General features: G+C 41.0%; 1 protein-coding gene across 10 annotated transcripts in view; it reads left to right on the top strand.

Moving 5' to 3' along the window:
- PTPRD (protein tyrosine phosphatase receptor type D) overlaps positions 1-16,926 on the top strand; it is a 2,140,771-nt gene that overhangs the window by 2,108,877 nt on the left and 14,968 nt on the right. For all 10 annotated transcript variants that reach the window (XM_043546218.1, XM_043546214.1, XM_043546216.1 and 7 more), the window contains 2 exons: positions 14,788-15,073; positions 15,562-15,740. In XM_043546218.1, the coding sequence (XP_043402153.1) occupies positions 14,788-15,073; positions 15,562-15,740 (465 nt within the window). The remainder of the gene's footprint in view (positions 1-14,787; positions 15,074-15,561; positions 15,741-16,926) is intronic.

The raw sequence follows: 16,926 nt of genomic DNA, 5'->3' as shown, positions 1-16,926 counted from the left end.
TGTGCTGGGGGAGACAAGGTAGGTGAGATAATATCTTTTTTGGACCAGCTTCTGTTGGTGGAAGGTACAAGCTTTCAAACTAACAGAGCTCTTCTTCAGTCTGGGGAAGGAACTCAGAATGTCTGAGCTCAATACAAGCTGGGACAAACTGTTAAGCATAAGGGGTGATGCATCTTGTCGGGGGGCACTTGAAATGGAGCAGGCAATAGGGGTTAGACTGTTAAGCAAAAGGGGTTTGAAGTGGACGACTAAGGGTCAGCATGCAGGTGTGTGTTACAAATTGTTGTAATGAGCCATGAAACCAAGTGTCCCTGCTGAGTGCATGATTTTTAGTGTCTAGCAGTGTTATGAATTTAAGTTCCCAGGCTCACTTTTGGAAAGTGTTGTGCAGGTTTCCCTTGAGGACGAGTATTGAAAGATCAGATATGGACACTGGTTTCAGGGCTCGTTACAAGAATTTGAAAGACCAACACCTAGCTTTTCAGTTCATTTGCATAATGAAAACCGTTTAATAGTAACCTGGATGGCAGGAACAGAAACTCGAATGTTCCAAGAACAGGAATAGAAAGGCCAACTTCACATTCCCTACAAACTCAGTTTCAGAGATGTGATATTTGAGTGTCCTGTACTTCAAAGGCTCTCAAACTGATGGTGTCCAAGATTTTTTGTTGTTGTGCTGATTATAAGAGTCCTCATGCAATTGCCAGTGTGTTGTATGCTCAGAGCCACTGGAATTATATAGACAAAAAGCAAAGTGTGAATCGATACACGTGGAAATGCCTATGGTTTTAAGTTATTATTATTACTAAGTTAAGTTATTACTAGAAGCATTCGTTAAAATTTGAAAGTGGACAAATAATAATAGCATTTGTTCATTGAGATTCAATAATGGAAAATATCTTCTTGTGGTCTCTTTGATTAAAGCAGTCCTATGTTTATAAACCCCTCTGTGCTGCCAGTGCTGTCATTGAGGACCAGCTTATCTTTTGAAATCCTAAAATAGAGCTTCCATGACTGCATAAGGCAAATATTCTTTCCCATAAAAGTAATAATTTTGTAAATCACCTGAGCCGTAAAGGAACATAGAAAAAACCATACCAGATCAGATCAGAAACCCATCTTTGACAGTGGCAAGTGCCAAATCCTTCAAAGAAAAATGTAAAACTCCAGTGATGGACAATTTTTCAGTAACATGTTTCGTCCTAACTGCAAGCAGCTAATGATTGGCTTAGTCCTGCTGTATGAGGATTTCTATACCATCTCATTCTTTTTAACCAGGGGTCTCAAACTCAATTTACCTTAGGGCCAGTGGCAGTCCTCAAATCCTCTCAGTGGGCCAATAATGTCACTTATGCCACCCAGAAGCCACCCCCAAAACTCTGCTCCCTCAAAAAACTCCACTCCCCACCTGCCTAACGCCTCTGGGAGGGAGTTTGGGCAGGGGTGGAGGTCTGGGGTAGGGTATCGGGGTGCAGAAGGGGTGAGAGGTTGGGCTCTGGGAGGGGGTCTGGGGTGCAGGCTCTGGGATGGGGCAGGAGGTGGGGGTGCAGGAGGAGGGGGTGGGGTTGCAGGCTCTGGGAGGGAGTTTGGGGGCAGGAGGGGGTGTGTGGGGAGGGGGTGCAGGCTCTGGGAGGGAGCTTGGGGGCGGGAGGGGGTATGTGGGGAGGGGTCAGGGCGTGCGGCACTTACCTGGGGCTCCAAATGGGGTGGGCCGGGGTGCCTCCACACACTGCTGCCCCCAGGCACCGCCCCCGCAGCTTCCCATTGGCCGCAGGGAGTGCTAGGGGTGGGGGCAGCATGTGGCGCCACAGCCCCACCCCAGGGCCACAGGGCGGGGCCAGCAGACACGTGGACTGAGCAGGCAGAAGCCGCTCAGCTCTGCTGCGCTGCCAGTGGTGAGTGGGGTCCCGGGCTACTTTAAATTGCCTGGGTGGGGGGAGCGCTGGGGGGTGGCAGGTGGGACCAAAACTGCTGGAGCCCCGTGGGCCACATTGGGGAGGTTCACGGGATGCAAGTTTGAGGAGATTAAAGATCTTTCAAAAAAAACAACAAGGAGTCTTATTTGGGCATAAGCTTTTGTGGGTAAAAACCCATTTCTTCAGATGCATCACTGAAAGATCTTTCAATGACTTAAATGACCTGAACCATATTAAAATGTAATAATTTATATAAGTTTGTTTAAACAAAAACAATGTATTTTCCACGTTATCTCAGTTCATCGATGCATTTTAGTGCTGATAATTATTGCCATATATTTATTATCATGTTCTACAAATCCTGTAATTTCCTTTGACTTATGCTGTAGTTTGGTATATTATTTGATCAGCAATTTCAATGAGTCATTTTAACCATATGTATTTAGTTAATTGGTTACTTTTTTCCCTGCTCATGTTTATATATAATATACTCTGTAAGGGAAAGGAAATCTGACTGCTTGCAGCTGAGTCTGGTAAAAGAGAAAATTAGGTTCTATCGGAGCCAACAGCTGTCCATAATGAATTCTGAACTAAAATTACTAGTGAAGAAAAGAATCTAGCCATCTGCAGGAAATGTGAAAATATTTTTATAACCTAATAGCTGAGATCTGGATAAGGGTACCACTGAGATTTCCCAGCTGTACCTACAGTGTATTCCCAAATATCCGTGGACACATAGTACACTGGAACACATTGCATCAGCTTGGCTACACAACATTTTTGGCTGCACTTACACAGGCTGTATTTTGTTCTAAAGTAATCAGCATGAAAGTCCTCTTTTTCAAATCGATTTCCTGTGCCTCTAGAAATAAAATACAGTTTTAAAAATAGTTCTGTTATCTTTGTATGGAGGCTTTCCAATCAGTGTTCCATTGCTTGAATATTTTCCTTTCATTTTTTAAAAAATTGTATAAATACTTCAGGATCCTGTTATTTGGAAGCAGATTTTTGTCTGATTGCTCCTTCCAGTTGAATCATGCATTGTGTGGGGTTTGTTTCGTTTTGACACCTGGTTTTTATTATAATGGTATTCTAGTTCATTCTGTAGTTGTTCTGATACTGATAAAATATTGCTACAAAAAGAATTCCATGCTTTTCTGCAGGTAATTTGCCCCGTATAATAACTCATAAAGTTTCAGATCCCATGGAGAGAGAGAAATTAAAGTGCAACCACGAGATGATCTACCACAGTTAAGAAATGAGAAATGTTTAGGGTTATTAAGCATGGTGGGCCGGATTCTCCACTGTGTCACACCACTTTTATATCAGTATAACTCCAATGAAATAGAAAAAACCTGGTGTAATGGAGAGAACCAGGCCCTGTGGGACAAATTCTATCATTGGCAGGTTATCCACGTGGGCACCTAAAAAAGATATTTATCCGTTTCACTTTTTTAGCATTCTGGCTAAGAAAACATGCCAATATAATATATATCAAATTATAAGAGTTCATCACGGAAGTTGTGTGCTTTCCATACGATCTCCATCTTATTTTGTTTTATCTGTCTCATAGTATCATCAGTGTATCACAGCAGTCACAAATTTTCAACAAAATCTCAGGCTGCAAGACTGTATTTTTTTCTTCCTGCTAGGATTTTTGAAATGCTGCTCAAATTTTTGTGCATTAGTCATTCAACTATGTTATTAACAAAAGGTAAAGAAATATCTTGTGAAATTGAGATCCAAAATTCCTGCCCCTCTGAACCTGCTCATGAGCACTTCAACCCAAAGCTTCCTGCTAATTGTAGGTATTGTTCAGGTTTGTAGAGTGAGATGGTATGTACCTACACTTTGAGCAAGAGGTGTGATTTCCAGTTCAAGGAGGCATACTTGCCCTTGCTCTGATCGAGATAGTATGCTAAAAACAGAGTGCGGTCACCTCAGTTTAGCCACCCCTACTGTGTGCCGGTATGGATAGGTACGTACTCAAGGTGTCTAGCCGCTCACACTGGCACAGCTACACTATTTTTAGCATGCTAGCTTGAGCGGAACTAGCGCAAGTATGTTTTCTTGAGCTGGAAATCACCTTGTGACCCGAGGTGCCGGGGCAGCCCTCACTGAAAATGCCAAGGTCAGGGCAGGCTGTGAAAAGGAGAGCAGATTCTCCCCAAACTGGAGTATAACACCGAAGTTAGATTCACCAACCAGTCACAAACAGCGCTCCTGGTCCCCCACACTGGTTATCAAGAAGCTGAAAAAAGAAATCAGACAGCCCCCTTTACTGCCTTCCAGTTCTCTGGTTCCCGATCAGCACCTAGGTCCAGTAAACTGAGAAGTTATTTATAACTCTGCTCACTATATCAAATGCTCTCTGATTCCCAGAGGACCAGACACATTACCAGACCAATACTAGTTTGGATCTTACCCAAAATACCACACTGCCAGCCGGTCCTTTATCATCTAAAACTAAAGGTTTTATTATAAAAGAAAAGAAAGAGAAGATTGCTTTGACTATTTAACAACTATCAGATACATATGACTTCAGAGTCCATATATCAGATTCTTAGCAACATTGGTGAGTTTGCTGGCTTGAAAGTCCCTCTGGAGCTCGTCCTTTGTTCAGAGCTTCAGTTTGTAAAGAAGTTATTCCAGAGGTGAGAAGCAGGACTGAAGATAAAATGGAGAAGATGCAGCTGCTTCTTTATATCCTTGCTATGTGGTTTGTACATCGTTTGTCCCAAACACAAGATCAGAGCACATGGGCATGGAAAAGCCCTTGGAGTACCCTATCCACAGACATGTCCCTACATATCCTGCTGACTCATAGGTGTAACCCCTGCCTTTTATCAATGGGCTCATTGTACAGATGATTGTCCTTTATGGGCCATTAGGCAGGCTAGATACTGCTGATGCCCATCTGTCTGGGGGTGTCACCCAGAAACAGAGCACAAGTTTGATATACAATTTATAACATATACATATATATATATGTATATATATATATATACATATATATATACATATAAATATATACATATTTATAACTCACAATACAAAGTTGATACATACATATAAATGTGATTATCATGGTTAGCCAATTATAACTTTTCTTACATGCCATATCTTGTAAGATTCATTGCAATTTTTTAATATTGGTATCAATAATATTTTAAGTGGTCACTCATATTCCATACAGCATCTCTCACACACACCCAGCTTGAAGTGCAGCATATCTTAAAGTAGGCTGAGTCCAAGTCATTTAGGGCTTTGGAAAAGACCAGGACTTTTGAATGATATCAGGACTGAACAAATTGCTGATGCAGCATGGTGAGCCCCGGAGCAATGTGTTCTCATATTGGCTTATCTATGCACAAGGAACACAAGGTCATCACTTTGACTGGATCTTCAAAACATATCCCTCTTTTCACCCATTTGCTAATTTCTCGCAGAGACAGGAATAGCTGGGCAATGGCCATTCCTGCATTAGATGTAGTCAAGATGCAGCGCTGTGTATGTGCATGTTACTGACACCAAAGTCCACAATGAAATCTAGTGATGGACAGAAGTTTGAAAAAGGAACAGGAGACATCCTTGCAAATATTCTGCTGTCTCTGAAGTGCACGAGATAAATAGAGTAATTGCTGCCAGACTCCAGCAGTATATGTTGTACTCACTCACTTTTCCCCACTGTCCTAATCTTCACTTTTATTTATTGAGAATTTGATCACCATTATTTTTCCCTCGTAACTTACCCATAGAAGGTCATCATCCAAATTTTACAACAACTGCTCATGAGTAGATTTGTATACTGTTGAAAGACACTAATCATATTCAGGTGCATTTTCAAAATTATTTTACAGATCAGATTTCCTTTCCAAGCTCAAAGTTAGTAAATTCAGATCTTTACTTCACTCTTCATTGGAATGTATAATCACTATAATGCTTTAGGAATGTATCATATAGACATATAATGTAAAAATGTATGCCGAAACTCACCAAAACGTATGGGGAAAATAGTATTTTTTTAAAATACAGTTCCTTTTATTTGATACTACGGACAGAATACAACACATTAGAATATATAATATTGTATTTAAACATACAGGAAGATGAGACGAGGGCATTTGTGGACTATACCAGTTTGAAGATATAAGTTTGCACACAAATCCTTATTGCACAAGTAAAACACCGTTTCTGCTCAGACTGCTAGAGAAACTTCACTTGTCCTAGATTCCGATATTTCTTTTTCTGAATAATTGCAGGAATCATGTACTGCTTTTGATTCGCTTTATAAAGTGCTTATATAAAATCTTCTGTTAAAACTGGGATTTAATTAAAAACACATAGAGGACTGATTTATTTAAAAGTAACAATACATTTTGTGAAGGAAACAGAGGTAAGAGAAAACAAGAGGCCTGAAACTGGAATTGGTGGACTTTTGGTTTTTGATACTCTACAATGTTTTTCACTCTATTCCATCATGCTAGCACACTCAGCAAGAGCTCATTCTTCCTCTAAGGCTGATATTTTGAGGAAGGAAGCGTGAATAAGTAATCATACAATATTCATCCAAATCTGCAAATCACACAAGAATGAGGAATCCCTCCAAATCTACATTCATGCATGAATAAAGAGTAAATGCAATCATACAAACTCCCTCCAAGAAATCATACAGAAACCTTCCATATCTGATTGCTATACTAAACATAACTGAAGGTAAACAGATGCCACATTTTTAAAGTTTGCTCATTTATGATAATCTGTGGCTCTGATACTTGTTATTTCATATGATATTCTCCTTCAATCCATTATTTGAATGAAATGCTTATTTGTTGTTATTGCTTCCATATTAGAAGAGTATTTTAATAATACATCTTCCTCCATTGAGAACCTGTAGATAGTCACTAATGGTAATCACCTATTGGCTAGGTTTTGGGGGAGTTATTTTTCCCCTTTATACTATGTAGGTCTGCTGTTCAAGTCCTTTAATCCTTAGGAGCTTTATAGGACTGAATCTGTGGTTCTGCAGCACTTCGGAGCTCTGCAGAGTTGAAACTAAAATTCCTACCTTATCAAAGGAGTTAGATTCAGTGATGTTGTCTTAAGTGTGATTTTTTTTTATTGAAGGAAACACCAAAAATAAAAATACATTCTATTGCACTAAATATATTCTGAAGCACAAGTTCTTGAATTTCTTTTGCATACCACTTACTCTATGCATTTACTTAGTGGTGGAATTTCATCACTTTTAATTTAATAATATTTCATAGAATCATAGAATATCAGGGTTGGAAGGGACCCCAGGAGGCCATCTAGTTCAATCCCCTGCTCAAAGCAGGACCAGTCCCCAACTAAATCATCCCAGCCAGGGCTTTGTCAAGTCTGACCTTAAAAATATCTAAGGAAGGAGATTCCACCACATCCCTAGGTAACGCATTCCAGTGTTTCACCACCCTCCTAGTGAAAAAGTTTTTCCTAATATCCAACCTAAACCTCCCCCACTGCAACTTGAGACCATTACTCCTTGTTCTGTCATCTGCTAGCACTGAGAACAGTCTAGAGCCATCCTCTTTGGAACCCCCTTTCAGGTAGTTGAAAGCAGCTATCAAATCCCCCCTCATTCTTCTCTTCCGCAGACTAAACAATCCCAGTTCCCTCAGCCTCTCCTCATAAGTCATGTGTTCCAGTCCCCTAATCATTTTTGTTGCCCTCCGCTGGACTCTTTCCAATTTTTCCACATCCTCCTTGTAGTGTGGGGCCCAAAACTGGACACAGTACTTCAGATGAGGCCACACCAGTGTCGAATAGAGGGGAACGATCACGTCCCTCGATCTACTGGCAATGCCCCTACATATACATCCCAAAATGCTGTTGGCCTTCTTGGCAACAACGGCACACTGTTGACTCATATCCAGCTTCTCATCCACTGTAACCCCTCGGTCCTTTTCTGCAGAACTGCTGCCGAGCATTCAGTCCCTAGTCTGTAGCAGTGCATGGGATTCTTCCATCCTAAGTGCAGGACTCTGCACTTGTCCTTGTTGAACCTCATCAGATTTCTTTTGGCCCAATCCTCTAATTTGTCTAGGTCCCTCTGTATCCTATCCCTACCCTCCAGCGTATCTACCTCTCCTCCCAGTTTAGTGTCATCTGCAAACTTGCTGAGGGTGCAATCCACACCATCCTCCAGATCATTTATGAAGATATTGAACAAAACTGGACCCAGGACCGACCCTTGGGGCACTCCGCTAGATACCGGCTGCCAACTAGACATGGAGCCATTGATCACTACCCGTTGAGCCCGACAATCTAGCCAGCTTTCTATCCACCTTATAGTCCATTCATCCAGCCCATACTTCTTTAACTTGCTGGCAAGAATACTGTGGGAGACAGTGTCAAAAGCTTTGCTAAAGTCAAGGAACAACACGTCCACTGCTTTCCCCTCATCCACAGAGCCAGTTATCTCGTCATAGAAGGCAATTAGATTAGTGAGGCATGACTTGCCCTTGGTGAATCCATGCTGACTGTTCCTGATCACTTTCCTCTCCTCTAAATGCTTCAGAATTGATTCCTTGAGGACCTGCTCCATGATTTTTCCAGGGACTGAGGTGAGGCTGACTGTCCTGTCGTTCCCAGGATCCTCCTGCTTCCCTTTTTTAAAGATGGGCACTACATAAGCCTTTTTCCAGTCGTCCGGGACTTTCCCCAATTGCCATGATTTTTCAAAGATAATGGCCAATGGCTCTGCAATCACATCCGCCAACTCCTTTAGCACTCTCTGATGCAGCGCATCCGGCCCCATGGACTTGTGCTCATCCAGCTTTTCTAAATAGTCCCGAACCACTTCTTTCTTCACAGAGAGCTGGTAACCACCTCCCCATGCTGTGCTGCCCAATGCAGTAGTCTGGGAGCTGACCTTGTTCGTGAAGACAGAGGCCAAAAAAGCATGGAGTTCATTAGCTTTTTCCACAGCCTCTGTCACTAGGTTGCCTCCCTCATTCAGTAAGGGGCCCACACTTTCCTTGACTTTCTTCTTGTTGCTAACATACCTGAAGAAACCCTTCTTGTTACTCTTAACATCTCTTGCTAGCTGCAACTCCAGGTGTGATTTGGCCTTCCTGATTTCACTCCTGCATGCCCGAGCAATATTTTTATACTCATCCCTGGTCATTTGTCCAATCTTCCACTTCTTGTAAGCTTCTTTTTTGTGTTTAAGATCCGCAAGGATTTCACTGTTAAGCCAAGCTGGTCGCTTGCCATGTTTACTATTCTTTTTACACATTGGGATGGTTTGTCCCTGTAACCTCAATAGGGATTCCTTTAAATACAGCCAGCTCTCCTGGACTCCTTTCCCCATCATGTTATTCTCCCAGGAGATCCTGCCCATCAGTTCCCTGAGGGAGTCGAAGTCTGCTTTTCTGAAGTCCAGGGTATGTAGTCTGCTGCTCTCCTTTCTTCCCTGTGTCAGGATCCTGAACTTGACCATCTCATGGTCACTGCCTCCCAGGTTCCCATCCACTTTAGCTTCCCCTACTAATTCTTCCCAGTTTGTGAGCAGCAGGTCAAGAAGAGCTCTGCCCCTAGTTGGTTCCTCCAGCACTTGCACCAGGAAATTGTCCCCTACACTTTCCAAAAACTTCCTGGATTGTCTGTGCACCGCTGTATTGCTCTCCCAGCAGATATCAGGGTGACTGAAGTCTCTCATGAGAACCAGGGCCTGCGATCTAGTAACTTCTGTGAGTTGCCGGAAGAAAGCCTCGTCCACCTCATCTCCCTGGTCCGGTGGACTATAGCAGACTCCCACCACGACATCACCCTTGTTGCTCACACTTCTAAACTTAATCCAGAGACACTCAGGTTTTTCTGCAGTTACATACTTGAGCTCTGAGCAGTCATACTGCTCCCTTACATACAGTGCAACTCCCCCACCTTTTCTGCCCTGCCTGTCCTTCCTGAACAGTTTATATCCATCCATGACAGTACTCCAGTCATGTGAGTTATCCCACCAAGTCTCTGTTATTCCAGTCACATCATAATTCCTTGACTGTGCCAGGACTTCCAGTTCTCCCTGCTTGTTTCCCAGGCTTCTTGCATTTGTGTATAGGCACTTGAGATAACTCGCTGATCGTCCCTCTTTCTCAGTATGAGGCAGGAGCCCTGCCCTCTCGCGCGCTCCTGCTCGTGCTTCCTCCCGGTATCCCACTTCCCTACTTACCTCAGGGCTTTGGTCTCCTTCCCCCAGTGAACGTAGTTTATAGCCTAATTTAAACAGTTATGTCCTGGATCAGGCCTTTTCAAGCATCTTCAAAAAAAAATCAGATCAGGCAACTTCTTCTTTTTGAGATGGGTGCCAGGGGATGGATCACTTGATGATTGCCTGTTCTGTTCATTCTCTGTGAAGTACCTGGCATTAGCCGCTGTCGGAAGACAGGATACTGGGCTAGATGGACCTTTGGTCTGACTCAGTATGGACGTTCTTATGTTAGATGTACAGAGCTGAACAGGGGAGCTCCTGTGGAATGTTCAAAGCTCCCCAGGAATACAGGTCCCCTCCTGAATGTTTTTGCACTTCTGAAAGACCTTCACCACAAAGATCCATGCTTATATGCGGAGGTAAATATGTTTAAAGAGCCTAACGAATTTCAAGAGCACACAGAAGCCTTGTAAAAACTGAAAGAAAAATCTTCAGAAAGCTCACATAAGGGATGGAGGTCCAAGGTTAGCTTTGGATTTAAGAGTCTCCTGTACTCCATCCAGATGCTTGTGAAAAGTCCTTGGGATCCGTAGGTTAGGTTTTGCCTACCATATTTCGAGTACAAAAGGATTGTTGCCTGTTCTGTGCTCTCCTTCATGTGTAATTTTTTTTTATATCCAGTTTAAGAAATCTCACAAGCCTCCACCGGCAAAGATCATGTTATTTTTCAGTATAAAATAAAGGAGGGGAAAAAGGGTAGTCCAGTGAACAATTAAACTTAAAAATTCCATGTCACATTCAACATGAGGCTGGTATTGTGCCAATAATCACTAGGAGGAAAAAGAGCAGTCCCCGTTATCTCAGTCAGTTTTATGTACTTTCAGTTCACAAACACCAGTCTCATTCTATCTGAAACGGTAATATTCAATCAAATTATCCCCTGATATATGTCAAGAATGTCCTAAATGATTTTTGGTCCGTATTTCACTATCTTTGTTTTCAATTAAATGATCTGTGAAATTTAGTAATTACATTGTCTTCCTTTGCCAGATCACTGAAGTATCAATAAAGGGTCAGCATTAAAACAACAACAAATTAATCATAAAAGCCAACCTGTTACAATGATTTTAGTGTGGAATGGCCCCCTTATGCCTCTTAATTTTCCTTTTTTGTGCACTGTAACTGCATCGCATCACGGGACATTAAGCATATTTCAACTCGTGGGACTGACTCAGTCATGTTTTTAGAAATTGAAAACAAATGTTGTAACTGGATGAATGATAAAATTGAAGCAATAACAATTTCCTGGTAGGCATGCTTGTTTAATGGATTGCATCTTTTTCAGCATGTAAACATTGCAGTGGCTATCACTAACTAAAATAAGATTTTTTGTTTCAACTTTTAAGTTTGGCAGTAATTTCACATGCTACAAAAGAGCTTAAGGAAGTTACGTTAAGAGTTTATTTGTGGCCTAATGCTCATTAGCTGAATCATCGCCCTTAGTGGAAAGTAACTAGAAAAGATGATTTTGCTTTTGGGGTCTGGGTGAAAACATAACGCCCAGTCCTGTGAGGTGTTGAGTGCCTTTCCCTTGTTTGATTAGGCCTCAGTGAAAGCTGAGGTTGCTTAGTACTTTGTAGCGTTGGGTCTATGATTACGTATTTGTCCTGTCTGGAAAAAATGAATCCTCTCCCCTTTCTTTCGTGCTTACGAATTTAAAAATATAATAAATGGATTGAACTATGGGGGCTTCAGCCTGCAGCTGATGTTTTCGTACTGTATTCTAAGACATGAGAGAATCAGCCTGGGTGCTTAGCAACCAGGACAACGAACAGCAGATCAAATAGAGATGGTTTATCAGTTGTGCTGTTCTTATCGTGTTTGTGGTTTGAAGGCTGTTGAAATGATGCAAAACAAAAAGCACAAACAGCGTTCTTTTATTATCACCATGATGTGGAGTGTAGTTCTTCAGGATCAAAGAGAAATGCATTCTCCTCCAGAATTCTAATCCTTCAACTTGAGTCACGCAACATACTTTGATAGTGCTGGGCAAAATAAAATGAAAATAATTACATAAAAGAAATTAAGGTTGGTAAGGAAATTTGGTGATTCAGCCAAAAACATAGGTCCCACAAAACACACACGCACAAGGTTCCCACAGTTCAAATTCTTCATGATCAAATAACAGTGATTAATGTCATTTCTGGGTAATTGTGGTCAAATTTAAATGTCAGTTGGGTGTGTCACATCTAGTTATAAAACCCCTTTTTGTCTTTGAAGTCATTAACAAAGATACAATAGTTGTTTGTTTTCAGAGGGTTGTAACTGAAGTACAGGGTGTTTCTGCTTAGGTTATAGAATTAAGTTAATAGATATAAAAATATACTTTTAAAAAAAGACAGATTCAAACAGTAGCATTTATGTGGTCATTTCTGAAAGAAAAGTAAATTATAATTGACCCACATTCCTGTGTCCTGAGTTTCAGCCTCAAATACGATATCAGGAAACCAACTTGCAAATATGAGTTTAAAATCCTTGGAAAAGTCACAGATCATGTTACCCGAAGATGAAATGGAATATTATCTCAAACATCAATTCCTTTTCTTTTACAAGGCAGAGCGCAGCTTAAGTAGATAGCTATGCCTTTTAGCAACTATTCAGAGAATACATGATTTTTTTTTTTTTTATGCTAAGCCTCTCTGCTTAATTTTGTGGTTTTGGTTTTCCTTAATTATTGTATTTGTTTGAGCAGGTCGTAATACAACCTGCACCCCTTTTTAGGAAGAAATAGAGAGACGTGTACATAGTATTCTGTAATAACCCTGTTTGTACAATGTTATTTTTAATTGTTTTCTCCTTTTCTGTTTCCAAGAGCTCATATGCAGGATCTCAACTAGAGAGGTACTCTTACTTTAAAATCAGATTCAGATTTTTAACATGTCAGAAGTCAGGCACATTCAGAGAAAAGGTTTAGATTTGGTCCATTATAAATAAAAGGGGGTATAGGCAAGATTAATATCTGGACCTGGGCTCAGATTGTAAACATTCCAGAAATTAAAGATGTGTAAGATCTAATATTTTGGTTTGGGTTCCTTTCTTAACCTACCTGGGATTTCATTCTCAACAGTGAAGCTTCAAGATTCTTAAATGGTCACTCATCATGCAGTGCTTTCTACACTACCTGCATTTTCTGGGGCCAACATCTTTGACTCAGGAGGACCTTGATATCATGACCAGATATTGTTGAACACAACCCTCTGATTGACTGATTTCCACAGGAACTAATCAGCATAGCTTTAATGTTGAGGGTGTTTACCCACAGAATGGTGTTTGTTATAAGTGGAGGACTGGCCAGGACTCTTAGCATTGTGAGCTTCTGCCATTGTTTAGGAAGCTGATATTCCTCAGAGTTATGTCTGTGAGGATCAGTCTGGGGTGTCTGAAGTGTGGCATAACACCATGAGACACTGAAGTGTTAAGGTGTCTGTACTGCACTAGGAAAGGGGGACGGGGAGGAGCAAAGTCTCTGAGTGCTGTGCAGCAACATGGCACTCTAACAGAGTTCAGAACCGAGGCATGGGAGAGGGGGTGGCCTTGGGACACCTTGATGCAGATGGAGTTATTGGCCCCGTGAAGAGATAAAGGCCTCATTACCTTAAGGCTGGTAGACACATCAGGACCTCAAAGCAGATGGGTATGTTGGACCCTCATAGTAGTTTAGCCCTTTTCCTCCTTTGAATACTAGGAACACCTTGAGGTAGATAAATGGTTGCTGGATAAACCTTGCTGAGGATGAACATGTCAGCAACTTACTGTGGATGGATTTGGATGCATGATGCCTCAACATTAACTGATCTGTCGGCCCCTCAGTTCCGGTAGTTAGGAACATTAGCATATTGACAAATTTTGATGCCTCCACATGCTTTATAAATTATAAATTTATAAATGATTTGGGTTTTATAAATGACCTGCTAATGATTTCCCCAGCATAGTGGTGCAGAACTGGCATATAGCCAGTCCTACCCCCCAACTCACAGCACCTGGTGAAATGGTCATGTTGGTGGCCTGGCTGGGTGAAGGGGTTGAGGCTAGTGCAAACTGCATCAAGATCCAACCCCAGGATCAGAGGCTATGTGGCATAAAGTTTACCTACAAGAGTAGCTTTGATAGACCTAAGGGTTGGGCGCACTATGTGTAACATTCAGTTTTACTAACAAATGACTCTCTTCTTAATGAAATAAAGAGAGATGACTTGCAAATAATGTAGCATTATAAAATAAAGCCTGAATTCTTTACATAATTGGACAATGCCCTTAAAAACATATAACCTGTGATTATTGTCCCTTTTGGGGAAACATAAAGTTTCTAGAAGGTGTTTCTCTGTATTTATTTATTTTATTCCTGCCATCTTAGAGCCCAAGCCTGCGAGGGCCTCCGGCAAAGTGGTCAGTGCTTTCAGCTGGTTACCATGGGAGCTGCGGGAGTTCAACTCTCTCAACAATAGGGCCCTTTATAGTAACTGGAGTTGATATTAATACAGGAATGAACAGCCCAGAGTCACTCCCATGTCTTAACCTTTGAAGTTATCCGAAGTGGATGCCATAAAAATATACAAATTGTGTGAAATTAAACATCCTTTTCCTTCACTTTTTTTGTATCCTATATTTGGTTCTCTTTTAGTGCTGGAGTCGGCAGGACTGGCTGCTTCATTGTAATAGATGCCATGTTAGAGAGAATAAAGCATGAAAAGACTGTAGATATTTATGGCCACGTAACTCTAATGAGAGCCCAGAGGAATTACATGGTTCAAACGGAGGACCAATACATCTTTATCCATGATGCACTGCTGGAAGCAGTGACATGTGGAAATACCGAAGTGCCAGCCAGAAATCTGTATGCATATATTCAGAAGCTGACACAGATAGAAACAGGAGAGAATGTCACAGGAATGGAACTGGAATTTAAGGTACTGTATGCAATGGGGAGATAAAAGTGTATTGGGGTAAATATTTTGTGGTGCCAAATCCTACACTAGTTGTTCCCAGGAACTTCAGGCTCTTTCTTGAGGCTAGAATTTCACAGTTATGGGCTGGTATTTTGAAAAAGAAGATTACATTTTTGACGGAATTTTTTAACCCTGATTAGTATCCAGACAAGGATCTTCCATGGAGCTTTTACTTTATTGTTAGAAAAGATTAGTATTCATGTTCATGACATCATTTAATATTTCTAATTTTTTTCATAAGTATAGATAGAATGTTAAAGATATAACATGGTATTAAAAAGGAGATTGTAAACATCTAGTTAGTACAATTAGAATGTAGGAAAATAACCATTTAAAATTAAAGGAATTTTTAATCAGCCAAAAAAGAGATAATCAAATCAGAAATCAGACACTGAAATTGTTGGGTTTTGTCATATTTTTTCCTCAATTTATTTTTCTCTGTTCAACAGCGTCTAGCTAGCTCTAAAGCTCATACTTCAAGATTCATCAGTGCCAATCTTCCATGTAATAAATTCAAAAATCGCCTTGTTAATATTATGCCATATGAATCAACGAGGGTATGTTTGCAGCCGATCCGAGGAGTAGAAGGCTCTGATTATATCAATGCCAGTTTTATTGATGGATACAGGTACTAAATGTTGGTGTGTTGTGATGGGAACTGTTTAAAACTTTACAAAGTTTACATATACATGTATATAATGATAATAAATTGCAACAAAATTCAGGACAGCACTGTTTGTATACATGACACCATTCCATGTTGGTTTTCATTTTTAATGAATGAATAATAGACTCTGAACTATTTCCTCACTTCTATGCACCTCACTGTGCAGGAAAAACTGTTTTTGGCAGAGAACTCTGTTTTAATAATCATGCCTAACTTCAAGCACAGGAGTACTCATAAGTCAAAGATTGCTTATGTGCTAGGTTAGTCTTCTGCTTAAACACATAGTTAAATTGGGACCTCAATGGTTGGTCCATTAAGAGAGGCAGGGAAAGAAAAGACAGGGGATTTATCCCCCTAAAGCAGCAGATATCCTGAGATCTGTGTGGATCTTGATGTGAACCCATTGAGGCCAGGGCCTTGCACCAAAGCAGCCATTACCCACACACAGTTTCCAAATCCTCCCCACAGCTACCACCGTTACAACATGTTTCCTCGGGAGCCAGCTGCCATTGGCTGATTAATCCAGTGGCTTCATTGCACAAGCCATGAAGGGGATGCAGTAAATGCTAATGCTGCTTGGAGTAGTATTAACTTCCACTCTGATATGTTTGATTATCCACTGAGTCAGCATGCTACAGAGAGTGGCTTCTTTTTGTCTCCATCCTTAAATCTTCCTGGAGCCAGAGGGGTTCCTGTGAGATCAGGCAGCAAAGGAAGCATGTGTCAGAATCATTGCTTCCCTTCTGAGCACCACTCCCCCACTGCAGATTCTGGCAGTTTGGCGCCCTCCACCTGTGGAAGGAAAAGTATGGCCATTAGTTAGGGGAATATTAAGACCACATGTGGCAGCCCACATGACTCTTAGGGGTTTTTTGAGCCTCTGCACCCTCCCCACTTTTGCTGGAGGCATTAAGCTATTGAATGAGTTAATAAAGAAGCTGCGTGGTGCTATAATTCATAAACCTAATAGATTGTACGACAGTCATTTCTACAAAATGAAGAAGCCACAACTAAGTGTTTCTTAAGTGCTTTTTATGACACACAAAATTGAGCTATTAGAGTTGCATTAAAATTTAAATAATAATGATAAAGACATACATCATAATATTAACAGAGCAATTTCCTTCACAAAGTTCTAAAAATAAAA

This window comes from Chelonia mydas, chromosome 5 (genome assembly GCF_015237465.2).
Source record: "Chelonia mydas isolate rCheMyd1 chromosome 5, rCheMyd1.pri.v2, whole genome shotgun sequence".
In the NCBI taxonomy this organism is placed as follows: Eukaryota; Metazoa; Chordata; order Testudines; family Cheloniidae; genus Chelonia; species Chelonia mydas.
This window is presented reverse-complemented; position numbering and strand designations above follow the sequence as displayed.